The sequence below is a fragment of the Bombina bombina genome, chromosome 12 (genome assembly GCF_027579735.1).
Source record: "Bombina bombina isolate aBomBom1 chromosome 12, aBomBom1.pri, whole genome shotgun sequence".
Lineage (NCBI taxonomy): Eukaryota > Metazoa > Chordata > Amphibia > Anura > Bombinatoridae > Bombina > Bombina bombina.
The window spans coordinates 132,181,587-132,195,753 of record NC_069510.1 but is presented as its reverse complement, the minus strand read 5'-3'; the positions used below and the strand labels follow the sequence as shown (position 1 = coordinate 132,195,753).

Genomic DNA, 14,167 nt, shown 5'->3' with positions numbered 1-14,167 from the left:
TATTTTGAACTAGTTGTGTAAAATGACCTAATGTATTCAGATTAATCTCTTTTTGTCAGGATAACCCTCTCTCTGTTACAGGAGAACTTACAGTAGCTTGCTTGGCTGCAGGTGGGTTAACTCGTGCGGACTTCTGCGCAGACTGTGTCACTGGGAGAAAATAAAGCCGTACAAGTTATATACACATATAGGAAGCTCACCAATGAAGAATAGTAACTTTAAAAGGGACGTTAAACATTAAATACATGTGAGACATGATATATTCAAAGCAAAGATTAGCCTTAGAATAATATGTAGATGTAGTTTTTTTTATATCTTTAAATAAGTGTAAATGTTTAGTTTCTATAAAGTACTTTAGTTGCTATAAAGTAATAGGCACTGCCATGTTTGAACTTAAGTTTTCTATTTACCTTCTTATGCTGAGGATAATTCGGGATAGATACAAAACAGGCAATAAAAGAGTGTGTGCAAACAAGGCTATGTTCTACACAGTCTTGTTTGCACAAACTATTTTATTGCTAGATTCATATTTGTCCCTAATTGTCCTTAGCAAAAAGAAAGAGATAAGGGCAAACCGTAGGTTACAACATGGTAGTACCCATTACTTTATAAAAACTCAGTGGCACAGACAAAGACAAAATGTTTCAGAGTTAAGTTACAGGAAAAGGGGACAAATATAACTAAAGAATACAACTACATATAATTAAAAACATAATTTATGCTTACCTGATAAATGTATTTCTCTTGTAGTGTATCCAGTCCACGGATCATCCATTACTTGTGGGATATTCTCCTTCCCAACAGGAAGTTGCAAGAGGATCACCCACAGCAGAGCTGCTATATAGCTCCTCCCCTCACTGCCATATCCAGTCATTCGACCGAAACAAGCCGAGAAAGGAGAAACCATAGGGCGCAGTGGTGACTGTAGTTTAATTAAAATTTAGACCTGCCTGAAAAGGACAGGGCGGGCCGTGGACTGGATACACTACAAGAGAAATAAATTTATCAGGTAAGCATAAATTATGTTTTCTCTTGTTAAGTGTATCCAGTCCATGGATCATCCATTACTTGTGGGATACCAATACCAAAGCTAAAGTACACGGATGATGGGAGGGACAAGGCAGGAACTTAAACGGAAGGAACCACTGCCTGTAGAACCTCTCTCCCAAAAACAGCCTCCGAAGAAGCAAAAGTATCAAATTTGGAAAATTTGGAAAAAGTATGAAGGGAAGACCAAGTTGCAGCCTTGCAAATCTGTTCAACAGAGGCCTCATTTTTAAAGGCCCAGGTGGAAGCCACAGCTCTAGTAGAATGAGCTGTAATCCTTTCAGGAGGATGCTGTCCAGCAGTCTCATAGACTAAACGGATTATACTCCGAAGCCAAAAAGAAAGAGAGGTTGCCGAGGCCTTCTGACCTCTCCTCTGTCCAGAGTAAACAACAAACAGGTTAGATGTTTGGCGAAAAACTTTAGTAGCCTGTAAGTAAAACTTCAAGGCACGGACTACGTCTAGATTATGCAAAAGACGTTCCTTCTTTGAAGAAGGATTAAGACATAATGATGGAACAACAATCTCTTGATTGATATTCTTGTTAGAAACCACCTTAGGTAAAAACCCAGGTTTTGTACGCAGAACAACTTTATCTGAATGAAAGATAAGGAGAATCACAATGTAAGGCAGATAACTCCGAGACTCTTCGAGCCGAGGAAATAGCCATCAGAAAAAGAACTTTCCATGAAAGAAGTTTGATATCAATAGAATGAAGGGGTTCAAACGGAACCCCTTGAAGAACTTTAAGAACCAAGTTTAAGCTCCATGGAGGAGCAACAGGTTTAAACACAGGCTTAATTCTAACTAAAGCCTGACAAAATGCCTGAACGTCTGGAACTTCTGCCAGACGCTTGTGTAAAAGAATAGACAGAGCAGAAATCTGTCCCTTTAAAGAACTATCTGATAATCCTTTGTCCAAACCCTCTTGGAGGAAGGACAATATCCTAAGAATCCTAACCCTACTCCATGAGTAATTCTTGGATTCACACCAATGAAGATATTTACGCCATATCTTGTGGTAAATTTTCCTGGTGACAGGCTTTCGTGCCTGTATTAAGGTATCAATTACTGACTCGGAGAAGCCACGCTTTGATAGGAACAAGCGTTCAATCTCCATGCTGTCAATCTCAGAGAAAGTAGATTCGGATGATTGAAAGGACCTTGTATTAGAAGGTCTTGTCTCAGAGGCAGAGTCCATGGTGGAAAGGATGACATGTCCACTAGGTCTGCATACCGGGTCCTGCGTGGCCACGCAGGCGCTATCAATATCACGGATGCTCTTTCCTGTTTGATTTTGGCAATCTGACGAGGGAGCAGAGGAAACGGTGGAAACACATAAGCCAGGTTGAAGAACCAAGGCGCTGCTAGAGCATCTATCAGTGCCGCTTCTGGGTCCCTGAACCTGGATCCGTAACAAGGAAGCTTGGCGTTCTGGCGAGACGCCATGAGATCCAATTCTGGTTTGCTCCAACGGAGAACCAATTGAGCAAACACCTCCGGATGGAGTTCCCATTCCCCCGGATGAAAAGTCTGACGACTTAGAAAATCCGCCTCCCAGTTCTCTACACCTGGGATATGGATCGCTGACAGGTGCAAGAGTGAGTCTCTGCCCAGCGAATTATCTTGGAGACTTCTGACATCGCTAGGGAACTCCTGGTTCCCCCTTGATGGTTGATGTAAGCCACAGTCGTGATGTTGTCCGACTGAAATCTGATGAACCTCAGTGTTGGTAGCTGAGGCCAAGCCAGAAGAGCATTGAATATTGCTCTTAACTCCAGAATATTTATTGGGAGGAGTTTCTCCTCCTGAGTCCATGAACCCTGAGCCTTCAGGGAGTTCCAGACTGCACCCCAACCTAGAAGGCTGGCATCTGTTGTTACAATTGTCCAATCTGGTCTGCGAAAGGTCATACCCTTGGACAGATGGGCCCGAGATAACCACCAGAGAAGAGAATCTCTGGTTTCCTGATCCAGATTTAGTAGAGGGGACAAATCTGTGTAATCCCCATTCCACTGACTGAGCATGCATAATTGCAGCGGTCTGAGATGCAGGCGCGCGAATGGCACTATGTCCATTGCCGCTACCATTAAGCCGATCACTTCCATGCACTGAGCCACCGTGGGGCACGGAATGGAGTGAAGAACACGGCAAGCATTTAGAAGTTTTGATAACCTGGACTCCGTCAGGTAAATTTTCATTTCTACAGAATCTATTAGAGTCCCTAGGAAGGAAACCCTCGTGAGAGGAGATAGAGAACTCTTTTCTTCGTTCACTCTCCACCCATGCGACCTCAGGAATGCCAGAACTATCTCTGTATGAGATTTGGCAATTTGAAAGCTTGACGCCTGTATCAGGATATCGTCCAGGTAAGGAGCCACCGCTATGCCTCGAGGTCTTAGGACCGCCAGAAGTGAGCCCAGAACCTTTGTAAAAATTCTTGGGGCTGTAGCCAACCCGAATGGAAGAGCTACAAATTGGTAATGCCTGTCTAGAAAGGCAAACCTCAGGAACTGATGATGATTCTTGTGAATCGGAATGTGAAGGTAGGCATCCTTTAAGTCCACTGTGGTCATGTACTGACCCTCTTGGATCATGGGTAAAATGGTTCGAATAGTTTCCATCTTGAATGACGGAACTCTGAGGAATTTGTTTAGGATCTTTAAATCCAAAATTGGTCTGAAGGTTCCCTCTTTTTTGGGAACCACAAACAGATTTGAATAAAACCCCTGTCCTTGTTCCGTCCGCGGAACTGGATGGATCACTCCCATTACAAGGAGATCTTGTACGCAGCTTAGGAATGCCTCTTTCTTTATCTGGTTTGCAGATAATCTTGAAAGGTGAAATCTCCCTTGTGGAGGAGAAGCTTTGAAGTCCAGAAGATATCCCTGAGATATGATCTCCAACGCCCAGGGATCCTGAACATCTCTTGCCCACGCCTGGGCGAAGAGAGAGAGTCTGCCCCCTACTAGATCCGTTGTCGGATAGGGGGCCGCTCCTTCATGCTCTCTTAGAGGCAGCAGCAGGCTTTCTGGCCTGCTTGCCCTTGTTCCAGGACTGGTTAGGTTTCCAGCCCTGCTTGGATTTGAGCAAAAGTTCCCTCTTGTTTTGAAGCAGAGGAAGTTGATGCTGCACCTGCCTTGAAATTTCGAAAGGCAGGAAAATTAGACTGTTTGGCCTTTGATTTGGCCCTGTCCTGAGGAAGGGTATGACCCTTACCTCCAGTAATGTCAGCAATAATTTCTTTCAAACCAGGCCCAAATAAGGTCTGCCCCTTGAAAGGAATGTTGAGTAATTTAGACTTTGAAGTCACATCAGCTGACCAGGATTTGAGCCATAGCGCCCTACGCGCCTGGATGGCGAATCCGGAATTCTTAGCCGTTAGTTTAGTCAAATGAACAATGGCATCAGAAACAAATGAGTTAGCTAGCTTAAGAGTTCTAAGCTTGTCAACAATTTCAGTCAATGGAGCTGTATGGATGGCCTCTTCCATGGCCTCAAACCAGAATGCCGCCGCAGCAGTGACAGGCGCAATGCATGCAAGGGGCTGTAAAATAAAACCTTGTTGAATAAACATTTTCTTAAGGTAACCCTCCAATTTTTTATCCATTGGATCTGAAAAAGCACAACTGTCCTCAACCGGGATAGTAGTACGCTTTGCTAAAGTAGAAACTGCTCCCTCCACCTTAGGGACAATCTGCCATAAGTCCCGTGTAGTGGCATCTATTGGAAACATTTGTCTAAATATAGGAGGTGGGGAAAGGGCACACCGGGCCTATCCCACTCCTTACTAATAATTTCTGTAAGCCTTTTAGGTATTGGAAAAACATCAGTACTCACCGGCACTGCATAGTATTTATCCAGCCTACACAATTTCTCTGGCACTGCAACTGTGTCACAGTCATTCAGAGCAGCTAATACCTCCCCAAGCAATACACGGAGGTTCTCAAGCTTAAATTTAAAATTAGAAATCTCTGAATCAGGTCTCCCCGATTCAGAGACGTCACCCACAGACTGAAGCTCTCCGTCCTCAGGTTCAGCATATTGTGACGCAGTATCAGACATGGCTCTTACAGCATCTACGCGCTCTGTATCTCGTCTAACCCCAGAGCTATCGTGCTTGCCTCTCAATTCGGGCAATCTGGATAATACCTCTGACAGGGTATTATTCATGATTGCAGCCATGTCCTGCAAAGTAATCGCTATGGGCGTCCCTGATGTACTTGGCGCCATATTAGCGTGCGTCCCTTGAGCGGGAGGCGAAGGGTCCGACACGTGGGGAGAGTTAGTCGGCATAACTTCCCCCTCGACAGACCCCTCTGGTGACAATTCTTTTATAGATAAAGACTGATCTTTACTGTTTAAGGTGAAATCAATACATTTAGTACACATTCTCCTATGGGGCTCCACCATGGCTTTTAAACATAATGAGCAAGTATCCTCTGTTTCAGACATGTTTGTACAGACTAGCAATGAGACTAGCAAGCTTGGAAAACACTTTAAAGCAAGTTAACAAGCAATATAAAAAACGTTACTGTGCCTTTAAGAGAAACAAATTTTGACAAAATTTGAAATAACAGTGAAAAAAGGCAGTTACACTAACAACATTTTTACAGTGTATGTAACAAGTCAGCAAAGCATTGCACCCACTTGCAAATGGATGATTAACCCCTTAATAACAAAAACAGAATAATAAATGACAAAAACGTTTTTTAAACACAGGCACAACAACTGCCACAGTCTACTGTGATTGTTACCCTCCTCAAACACGACTTTGAAGCCTTTTTAGCCCTTCAGAGATGTCCTGTATCATGCAGAGGGAAGCTGAATGTCTCTGTCAGTATTTTTATCTGCACAGAAAAGCACTAAAATAGGCCCTTCCCACTCATATTGCAACAGTGGAAAGCCTCTGTTTCTAGGCAAAAATCAAACCAGCCATGTGGAAAAAAACTAGGCCCCAATAAGTTTTGTCACCAAACATATATAAAAACGATTAAACATGCCAGCAAACGTTTTATATTACACTTTTATAAGAGTATGTATCTCTATTAATAAGCCTGATACCAGTCGCTATCACTGCATTTAAGGCTTTACTTACATTAATCCGGTATCAGCAGCATTTTCTAGCAAATTCCATCCCTAGAAAAATATTAACTGCACATACCTTATTGCAGGAAAACCTGCACGCCATTCCCTCTCTGAAGTTACCTCACTCCTCAGAATATGTGAGAACAGCAATGGATCTTAGTTACTTCTGCTAAGATCATAGAAATCACAGGCAGATTCTTCTTCTAATGCTGCCTGAGATGAAACAGTACACTCCGGTACCATTTAAAAATAACAAACTTTTGATTGAAGTTAAAAAACTAACTATAATACACCACTCTCCTCTTACTACGTCCATCTTTGTTGAGAGTTGCAAGAGAATGACTGGATATGGCAGTGAGGGGAGGAGCTATATAGCAGCTCTGCTGTGGGTGATCCTCTTGCAACTTCCTGTTGGGAAGGAGAATATCCCACAAGTAATGGATGATCCGTGGACTGGATACACTTAACAAGAGAAATGTTACTTTACAAACTACACTGTTTAATGTCACTTTAAGAAATTGCTGCAGCTATTATACATACAAGTAAAATGAGTAAAAAAAGCAATTATAAAAGATGTATGCAATTCCATAAGGAAATGTAAAACCATTATTGGCTATATAAAACCGTTACACAGAACGCATCACAACTTATAAACTGAATAACTGATGTGTTTAAATATTAGGCAGGTTGGCTTTTATTATAATGGTTATTATTATTATTTGTAGAAGTGCCTTATGCTATTGCACTGGGTATATGAGTAGAGCTATACAACATTGTTTCATGGTTAAAGAATACATAAAACAGACTAAACAAAACCAATACAGGAGGGCTAGAATAAATAGCAGGAGGGTGGCGAGAGGAAGGTGTAAGGTGGCGAGATGAAGGTGTAAGTAGCTTGTCAAGAGATGCATTCTCAGCAGTGAGACAAGGTAGGTTAAGACTTATTTATTTTTTAGTTAAGAAAGAAAGGAACTTTTAGAAAACAGGTGGAACGCCTCTCTAATCAGGTGGGGTTACAGAGAGCGCTTGAAGCTATACAATGTTGGAGTGAAGCTGATGAAGAGGGATAAGCTGTTCCAGAGAGTAAGAGCAACACATGAAGAGACAGGAAATGAAAAAACAAATAATAGCTCAGAAAATGATCACAGAAGATGGTTCATGGAGCATTTGGAGATAAGGGAGGGGGATACAGTTGGTTGTGAGGTTATTCAGAGCTTTGTGGGCTAGGGTCAATCAGAACAATATCCAAAACACTTTACCCCAGATCCCTACTCCATGCTGTGGTGTTTGGTAACTATGGAAACAGCCACAAGATAATGAGCTACAATTATGTAATTACTATGAAGGGAGAACACAAAGCTATTTTACTTCTGCACATTCCCTCATCAAGTAACTAAATGGTAACAAATGAATACGCCGTTAGCAAAGCAACAATTATTGACGCAACTTGCTCATGAGCAAAAACAGACCATTTTTAGCGATCGCTTGAGACTGCGCTGACAAGAAATACCAGAGTACATTGCAGATAACCAGGCTTACTTACCCTCAGGAGTAATAGGCTTGTGTGCAGTTATAGACCCCAAAGATGGGAAGGAGGGTGCGGGTGCACGGGAAGCCACTTCACCAAGTGTCTTTGTAGAATTAGGGATGAAGGTAGTGGGCATTGTGACACTGCTGGATAGAGCAGGTGCTGTTTCTAGGGCACTGAATCTGAAAGAAGAAGACGACAACGTAGTCAGGAGATACAGAAGTATTTCACATCTAATAACAATGCTTCAGTCTGGAAGTAAAAGGATCACAGCAAATAAATTCTATACTCCAGTTGGTTATCAGACAAAAGATTATTGGCTTCAGGTCCCTTTAAGTGCTGATACATAAGTGTATATAGAAAAACTATCCTCCCTTTAAAAGGGACATGAAAGTCAATGGATCATAGTGTAGCAGTTTTAAGAGACATTTCCAATTACGTCTTATCTAATTGACGTAATTCTCTTGGTGTCCTTTGTTGTAAAGCAGTGATGGGCTAACATATTGGGTCACAGGGCTTAGGGGCTCGATAAATAAAGTCCATAAACTACACAAATAGTAATATATTTACTAAAAAAGGTCCAGTGGTTCAGGATCAGAGTTGGGTAAGGTTGGAGGGTACCCTGTATCTGCTCTTATCACCCAGAGGGACACTGTCCCCAAAGAACACCATTTTAGTTAAACTTTTTCCAGGGGCCACAAAAACCATGGCACATATTCTTAGTTCTGCTTTTTCCAAGGGGCCCCAGAACCAAGTACAGATGGAAGCATTATGCTCAGGGGCCAAAAACTGGCCATATCCAATTGAAAAACACACATAGGTAAGCTAAGACGCAGCAGTGCACTACTGGGAGCTAGCTGCTGATTGGTGACTACATATACATGCCTCTTGTCATTGACTCACCAGATGTGCTCAGCTAGCTCCCAGCAGTGCAATGCTGCTCTGGAGATGACTTTACCTATGCGTTTAAACCCTCTGCAGGAGTTAAACATACAGAAAATTTTCTCCTAGCACAATCTCTTGCACATAACAGTACAGTATCTTCTATTTACACTTCTATGTCATTTTACTGTTCACTGTACATGACACGCTGTGACATCGTACGGCTATAATGCACTAGGTTATTAGTCACATCAGTTATCTAATATAGATTAACACATACTTGTCCCTGAGGGTCACTGTACATGACACGCTCTGACATGGTACGGTTATACTGCACTAGGTTATTAGTCACATCACTTATCTAATATAGATTAACACATACTTGTCCCTGAGGGTCACTATACATGACACGCTGTGACACTGTACGGTTATAATGCACTAGGTTATTAGTCACATCACTTATCTAATATAGATTAACACATACTTGTCCCTGAGGGTCACTGTACATGACACGCTCTGACATGGTACGGTTATACTGCACTAGGTTATTAGCCACATCACTTATCTAATATAGATTAACACATACTTGTCCCTGAGGGTCACTGTACATGACACGCTCTGACATGGTACGGTTATACTGCACTAGGTTATTAGTCACATCAGTTATTTAATATAGATTAACACATACTTGTCCCTGAGGGTCACTGTACATGACACGCTGTGACATTGTACGGTTATAATGCACTAGGTTATTAGTCACATCAGTTATCTAATATAGATTAACACATACTTGCCCCTGAGAGTCACTGTACATGACACGCTGTGACATCGTACGGTTATAATGCACTAGGTTATTAGTCACATCACTTATCTAATATAGATTAACACATACTTGTCCCTGAGGGTCACTGTACATGAGACACACACTGACATGGTACGGTTATACTGCACTAGGTTATTAGTCACATCAGTTATCTAATATAGATTAACACATACTTGTTCCTGAGGGTCACTGTATATGACACGCTGTGACATCGTACGGTTATAATGCACTAGGTTATTAGTCACATCAGTTATCTAATATAGATTAACACATACTTGTTCCTGAGGGTCACTGTATATGACACGCTGTGACATTGTACGGTTATAATGCACTAGGTTATTAGTCACATCAGTTATCTAATATAGATTAACACATACTTGTCCCTGAGGGTCACTGTACATGACACACTCTTATATGCAGTGACGTGCAGTGACGTCAGAGGATGGTGAGGCAGTGGCTAGGATACGCCTTCATTCTTTAGATATCCTTTGTTGAAGAAATAGCAATGCACATGGGTGAGCCAATCACATGAGGTATCTATGTGCAGCCACCAATCAGCAGCTACTGAGCATATTTAGATATGATTTTCAACAAAGGACATCAAAAGAATAAAGAAAATTAGATATTAGATGTAAATTGGAAAGTTATTTAAATTTGCATATGGGTTTCATATGGGTTTCATGTCCCTTTAAATGGTGTCTTGGAAAACTGGTCAACTTAGTAAACATCTGATTTTAGTCTAAAAGGATTGTAACAGAAACACTTACCAGATAACACAATGCTTGCTCTGATTATGAGATCTAGAAATCCATGCCCATTAAAATATGTTTAAAACATACATTTTACTTTAATGCTGCAAATTATGCTTATAGATTCTTTCATTACATAAGGGATGAGAGTCAGAGGGGGAGGAAGAGAGACAGAGAAAGAGACCATGGGGTAGAACAACACATAAGGAGAGAGATGGATAGATAGAGAGAGACACACACACACACACACAAGGGGGGGGGACCACTGCATTTTAAAGTAATAAAACAGCAGAGCTACAGAGAGTTCAGAAAATTAGTCTATAATTTAGTGTGAAGTACAGAGGCAAGCTGCTAAGTTAGTGGGTGTAAAGTTTGAGTAAACAAAATACAAAAACGACCCTGCTATAAAAGAGTAAACAAACACTAAACCACATTCATTAAATTATCATTTTAACTAACAGAATCTTTCAGTAAAATCTTACTTTAATAAGATGTGGCTGAAACACTGCTCTCTGTGCCTCTCTCCTGCTCTGTACGGATTCAGGAAGTGACAGTGGCACATTCCACTGCACTTAGAGGGGAAGAACAGAATTCTCTTTTTCACTTTAGCAAAGCTAGCAGGTTCACAGGACAGCAACAAAATATATGAAAGTTGTTTTTTTGCGTTTTTGTTTTGTTTTATATGATTTAACATCCAGCCCCAACCCTATGTTCCACTTACTAATGCCTCTCACTGGATTGGTTCAGCCCAAATAGGACTGCCTCAAATAAGCAGTTAATGAGCCATGCAATGATCTTAACCACTTGCATCCAGTAGGTGGCGCAGCATGTTGTGTAATGGTGGGCAGACCTGATTGTGCCTCTTCATTGCACAACATATAGCTGTGAGAAAAAAAAATGCTGGGGGAAAAAATTTACAATTTTTTTTTTAACCCCTTAACGACCAAGGACGTACGCCACACGTCCTCAAAAAAAATACAGTTAATGACCGAGGACGTGTGGCGTACGTCCTTGGTCTGGAAAGCAGCTGGAAGCGATCCTGCTCGCTTCCAGCTGCTTTCCGGTTATTGCAGTGATGCCTCAACATCGAGGCATCCTGCAATAACCCCCCTTGGCCATCCGATGCAGAGAGAGCCACTCTGTCGCCCTCTCTGTACCGGACATCGATGGCCGGTTTCGTTGGTGGGTGGGAGCCAGTCTGGGAGGCGGGTGGGCGGCCATCGATGGGCCGTATCATGTAGAGGGGGGCGGGATCGTGGGCGGGAACGCCGGGCACGCACGAGGGGGCGCGCGCGGGGGTAGGAAGCGGGTGGGAACCGCTACACTACAGAAAAGTGATGGGATTAAAGTGGCAGTGATTGCCAAATATATTTACATATATGTCAATCTAAGAGATCTGGGAGGGGTGGTGGGTTGGTCTTTTGGGGGGGGGCAAGCTACACTACAGAAAATCATTTAAAAAAAAATAATAAAAACATATTTTACTATAAACTGGGTACTGGCAGACAGCTGCCAGTACCAAAGATGGCTACTAATAAGTTAGAGGGGGATGGGTAAAGAGCTGTTTGGGGGGTATCAGGGAGGTTGGTGGCTAAGGGGGGATCCTCCAGAGCAGCATATGTAAATATGCCTTTTTTTTTATTTATTTTTTATCAAGGATAGCTTTTTTTTTAGTACTGGCAGACTTTCTGCCAGTACTTAACATGGCGGGGACAATTGTGGGGTGGGGGAGGGAAGAGAGCTGTTTGGGAGGGATCAGGGGGTGTAATGTGTCAGGTGGGAGGCTGATCTCTACACTAAAGCTAAAATTAACCCTGCAAGCTCCCTACATGCTACCTAATTAACCCCTTCACTGCTAGCCATAATACACATGTGATGCGCAGCGGCATTTAGCGGCCTTCTAATTACCAAAAAGCAACGCCAAAGCCATGTATGTCTGCTATTTCTCAACAAAGGGGATCCCAGAGAAGCATTTACAACCATTTGTGCCATAATTGCACAAGCTGTTTGTAAATGATTTCAGTGAGAAACCTAAAATTGTGAAAAATTTTACTTTTTTTTTTATTTAATCGCATTTGGCGTTGAAATGGTGGCATGAAATATACCAAAATGGGCCTAGATCAATACTTAGGGTTGTCTACTACACTACAATAAAGCTAAAATTAACCCTACAAGCTCCCTACATGCTCCCTAATTAACCCCTTCATTGCTGGGCATAATACACGTGTGGTGCGCAGTGGCATTTAGCGGCCTTCTAATTACCAAAAAGCAACACCAAATCCATATATGTCTGCTATTTATGAAAAAAGGGATTCCAGAGAAGCATTTACAACCATTTGTGTCATAATTGCACGAGCTGTTTGTAAATAAATTCAGTGAAAAACCTAAAGTTTGTAACAAAATGTGTGAAAAAGTGAACAATTTTTTTTATTTGATCGCATTTGGCGGTGAAATGGTGGCATGAAATATACCAAAATGGGCCTAGATCAATACTTTGGGATGTCTTCGAAAAAAAAATATATACATGTCAAGGGATATTCAGGGATTCCTGGAAGATATCAGTGTTCCAATGTAACTAGCGCTAAGTTTGAAAAAAAGTGGTTTGGAAATAGCAAAGTGCTTCTTGTATTTATTGCCCTATAACTTGCAAAAAAAAGCAAAGAACATGTAAACATTGGGTATTTCTAAACACAGGACAAAATTTGGAAACTATTTAGCATGGGTGTTTTTTTGGTGGTTGTAGATGTGTAACAGGTTTTGGGGGTCAAAGTTAGAAAAAGTGTGTTTTTTTCCATTTTTTCCTCATATTTTTTTTTTTTTTTTATAGTAAATTATAAGATATGATGAAAATAATGGTATCTTTAGAAAGTCCATTTAATGGCGAGAAAAACGGTATATAATATGTGTGGGTACAGTAAATGAGTAAGAGGAAAATTACAGCTAAACACAAACACCACAGAAATGTAAAAATAGCCTTGGTCCCAAACGGTCAGAAAATGGAAAAGTGCTGTGGTCATTAAGGGGTTAAAGCCAATAAAAAAAATATATTTTTGCCCATATGAGAGGTGAAGCACTGCCTCACCTGCCTCTAGTGACTGCACATCACAGTGATGTGCAGTGACGTCAGAGGATGGTGAGGCAGTGGCTAGGATACGCCTTCATTCTTTAGATATCCTTTGTTGAAGAAATAGCAATGCACATGGGTGAGCCAATCACATGAGGTATCTATGTGCAGCCACCAATCAGCAGCTACTGAGCATATTTAGATATGATTTTCAACAAAGGACATCAAAAGAATAAAGAAAATTAGATATTAGATGTAAATTGGAAAGTTATTTAAATTTGCATATGGGTTTCATATGGGTTTCATGTCCCTTTAAATGGTGTCTTGGAAAACTGGTCAACTTAGTAAACATCTGATTTTAGTCTAAAAGGATTGTAACAGAAACACTTGCCAGATAACACAATGCTTGCTCTGATTATGAGATCTAGAAATCCATGCCCATTAAAATATGTTTAAAACATACTTTTTACTTTAATGCTGCAAATTATGCTTATAGATTCTTTCATTACATAAGGGATGAGAGTCAGAGGGGGAGGAAGAGAGACAGAGAAAGAGACCATGGGGTAGAACAACACATAAGGAGAGAGATGGATAGATAGAGAGAGACACACACACACACACACACACAAGGGGGGGGGACCACTGCATTTTAAAGTAATAAAACAGCAGAGCTACAGAGAGTTCAGAAAATTAGTCTATAATTTAGTGTGAAGTACAGAGGCAAGCTGCTAAGTTAGTGGGTGTAAAGTTTGAGTAAACAAAATACAAAAACGACCCTGCTATAAAAGAGTAAACAAACACTAAACCACATTCATTAAATTATCATTTTAACTAACAGAATCTTTCAGTAAAATCTTACTTTAATAAGATGTGAAACACTGCTCTCTGTGCCTCTCTCCTGCTCTGTACGGATTCAGGAAGTGACAGTGGCACATTCCACTGCACTTAGAGGGGAAGAACAGAATTCTCTTTTTCACTTTAGCAAA

General features: G+C 41.2%; 1 protein-coding gene across 6 annotated transcripts in view; it reads right to left on the bottom strand.

Annotated features, from left to right (window-relative positions):
- NUP214 (nucleoporin 214) overlaps positions 1–14,167 on the bottom strand; it is a 207,496-nt gene that overhangs the window by 144,063 nt on the left and 49,266 nt on the right. For all 6 annotated transcript variants that reach the window (XM_053695786.1, XM_053695791.1, XM_053695788.1 and 3 more), the window contains exons 13-14: positions 7,679–7,845; positions 92–150 (exon numbers count right to left, since the gene is read on the bottom strand). In XM_053695786.1, coding sequence (XP_053551761.1) covers positions 92–150; positions 7,679–7,845 — 226 coding nt within the window. The remainder of the gene's footprint in view (positions 1–91; positions 151–7,678; positions 7,846–14,167) is intronic.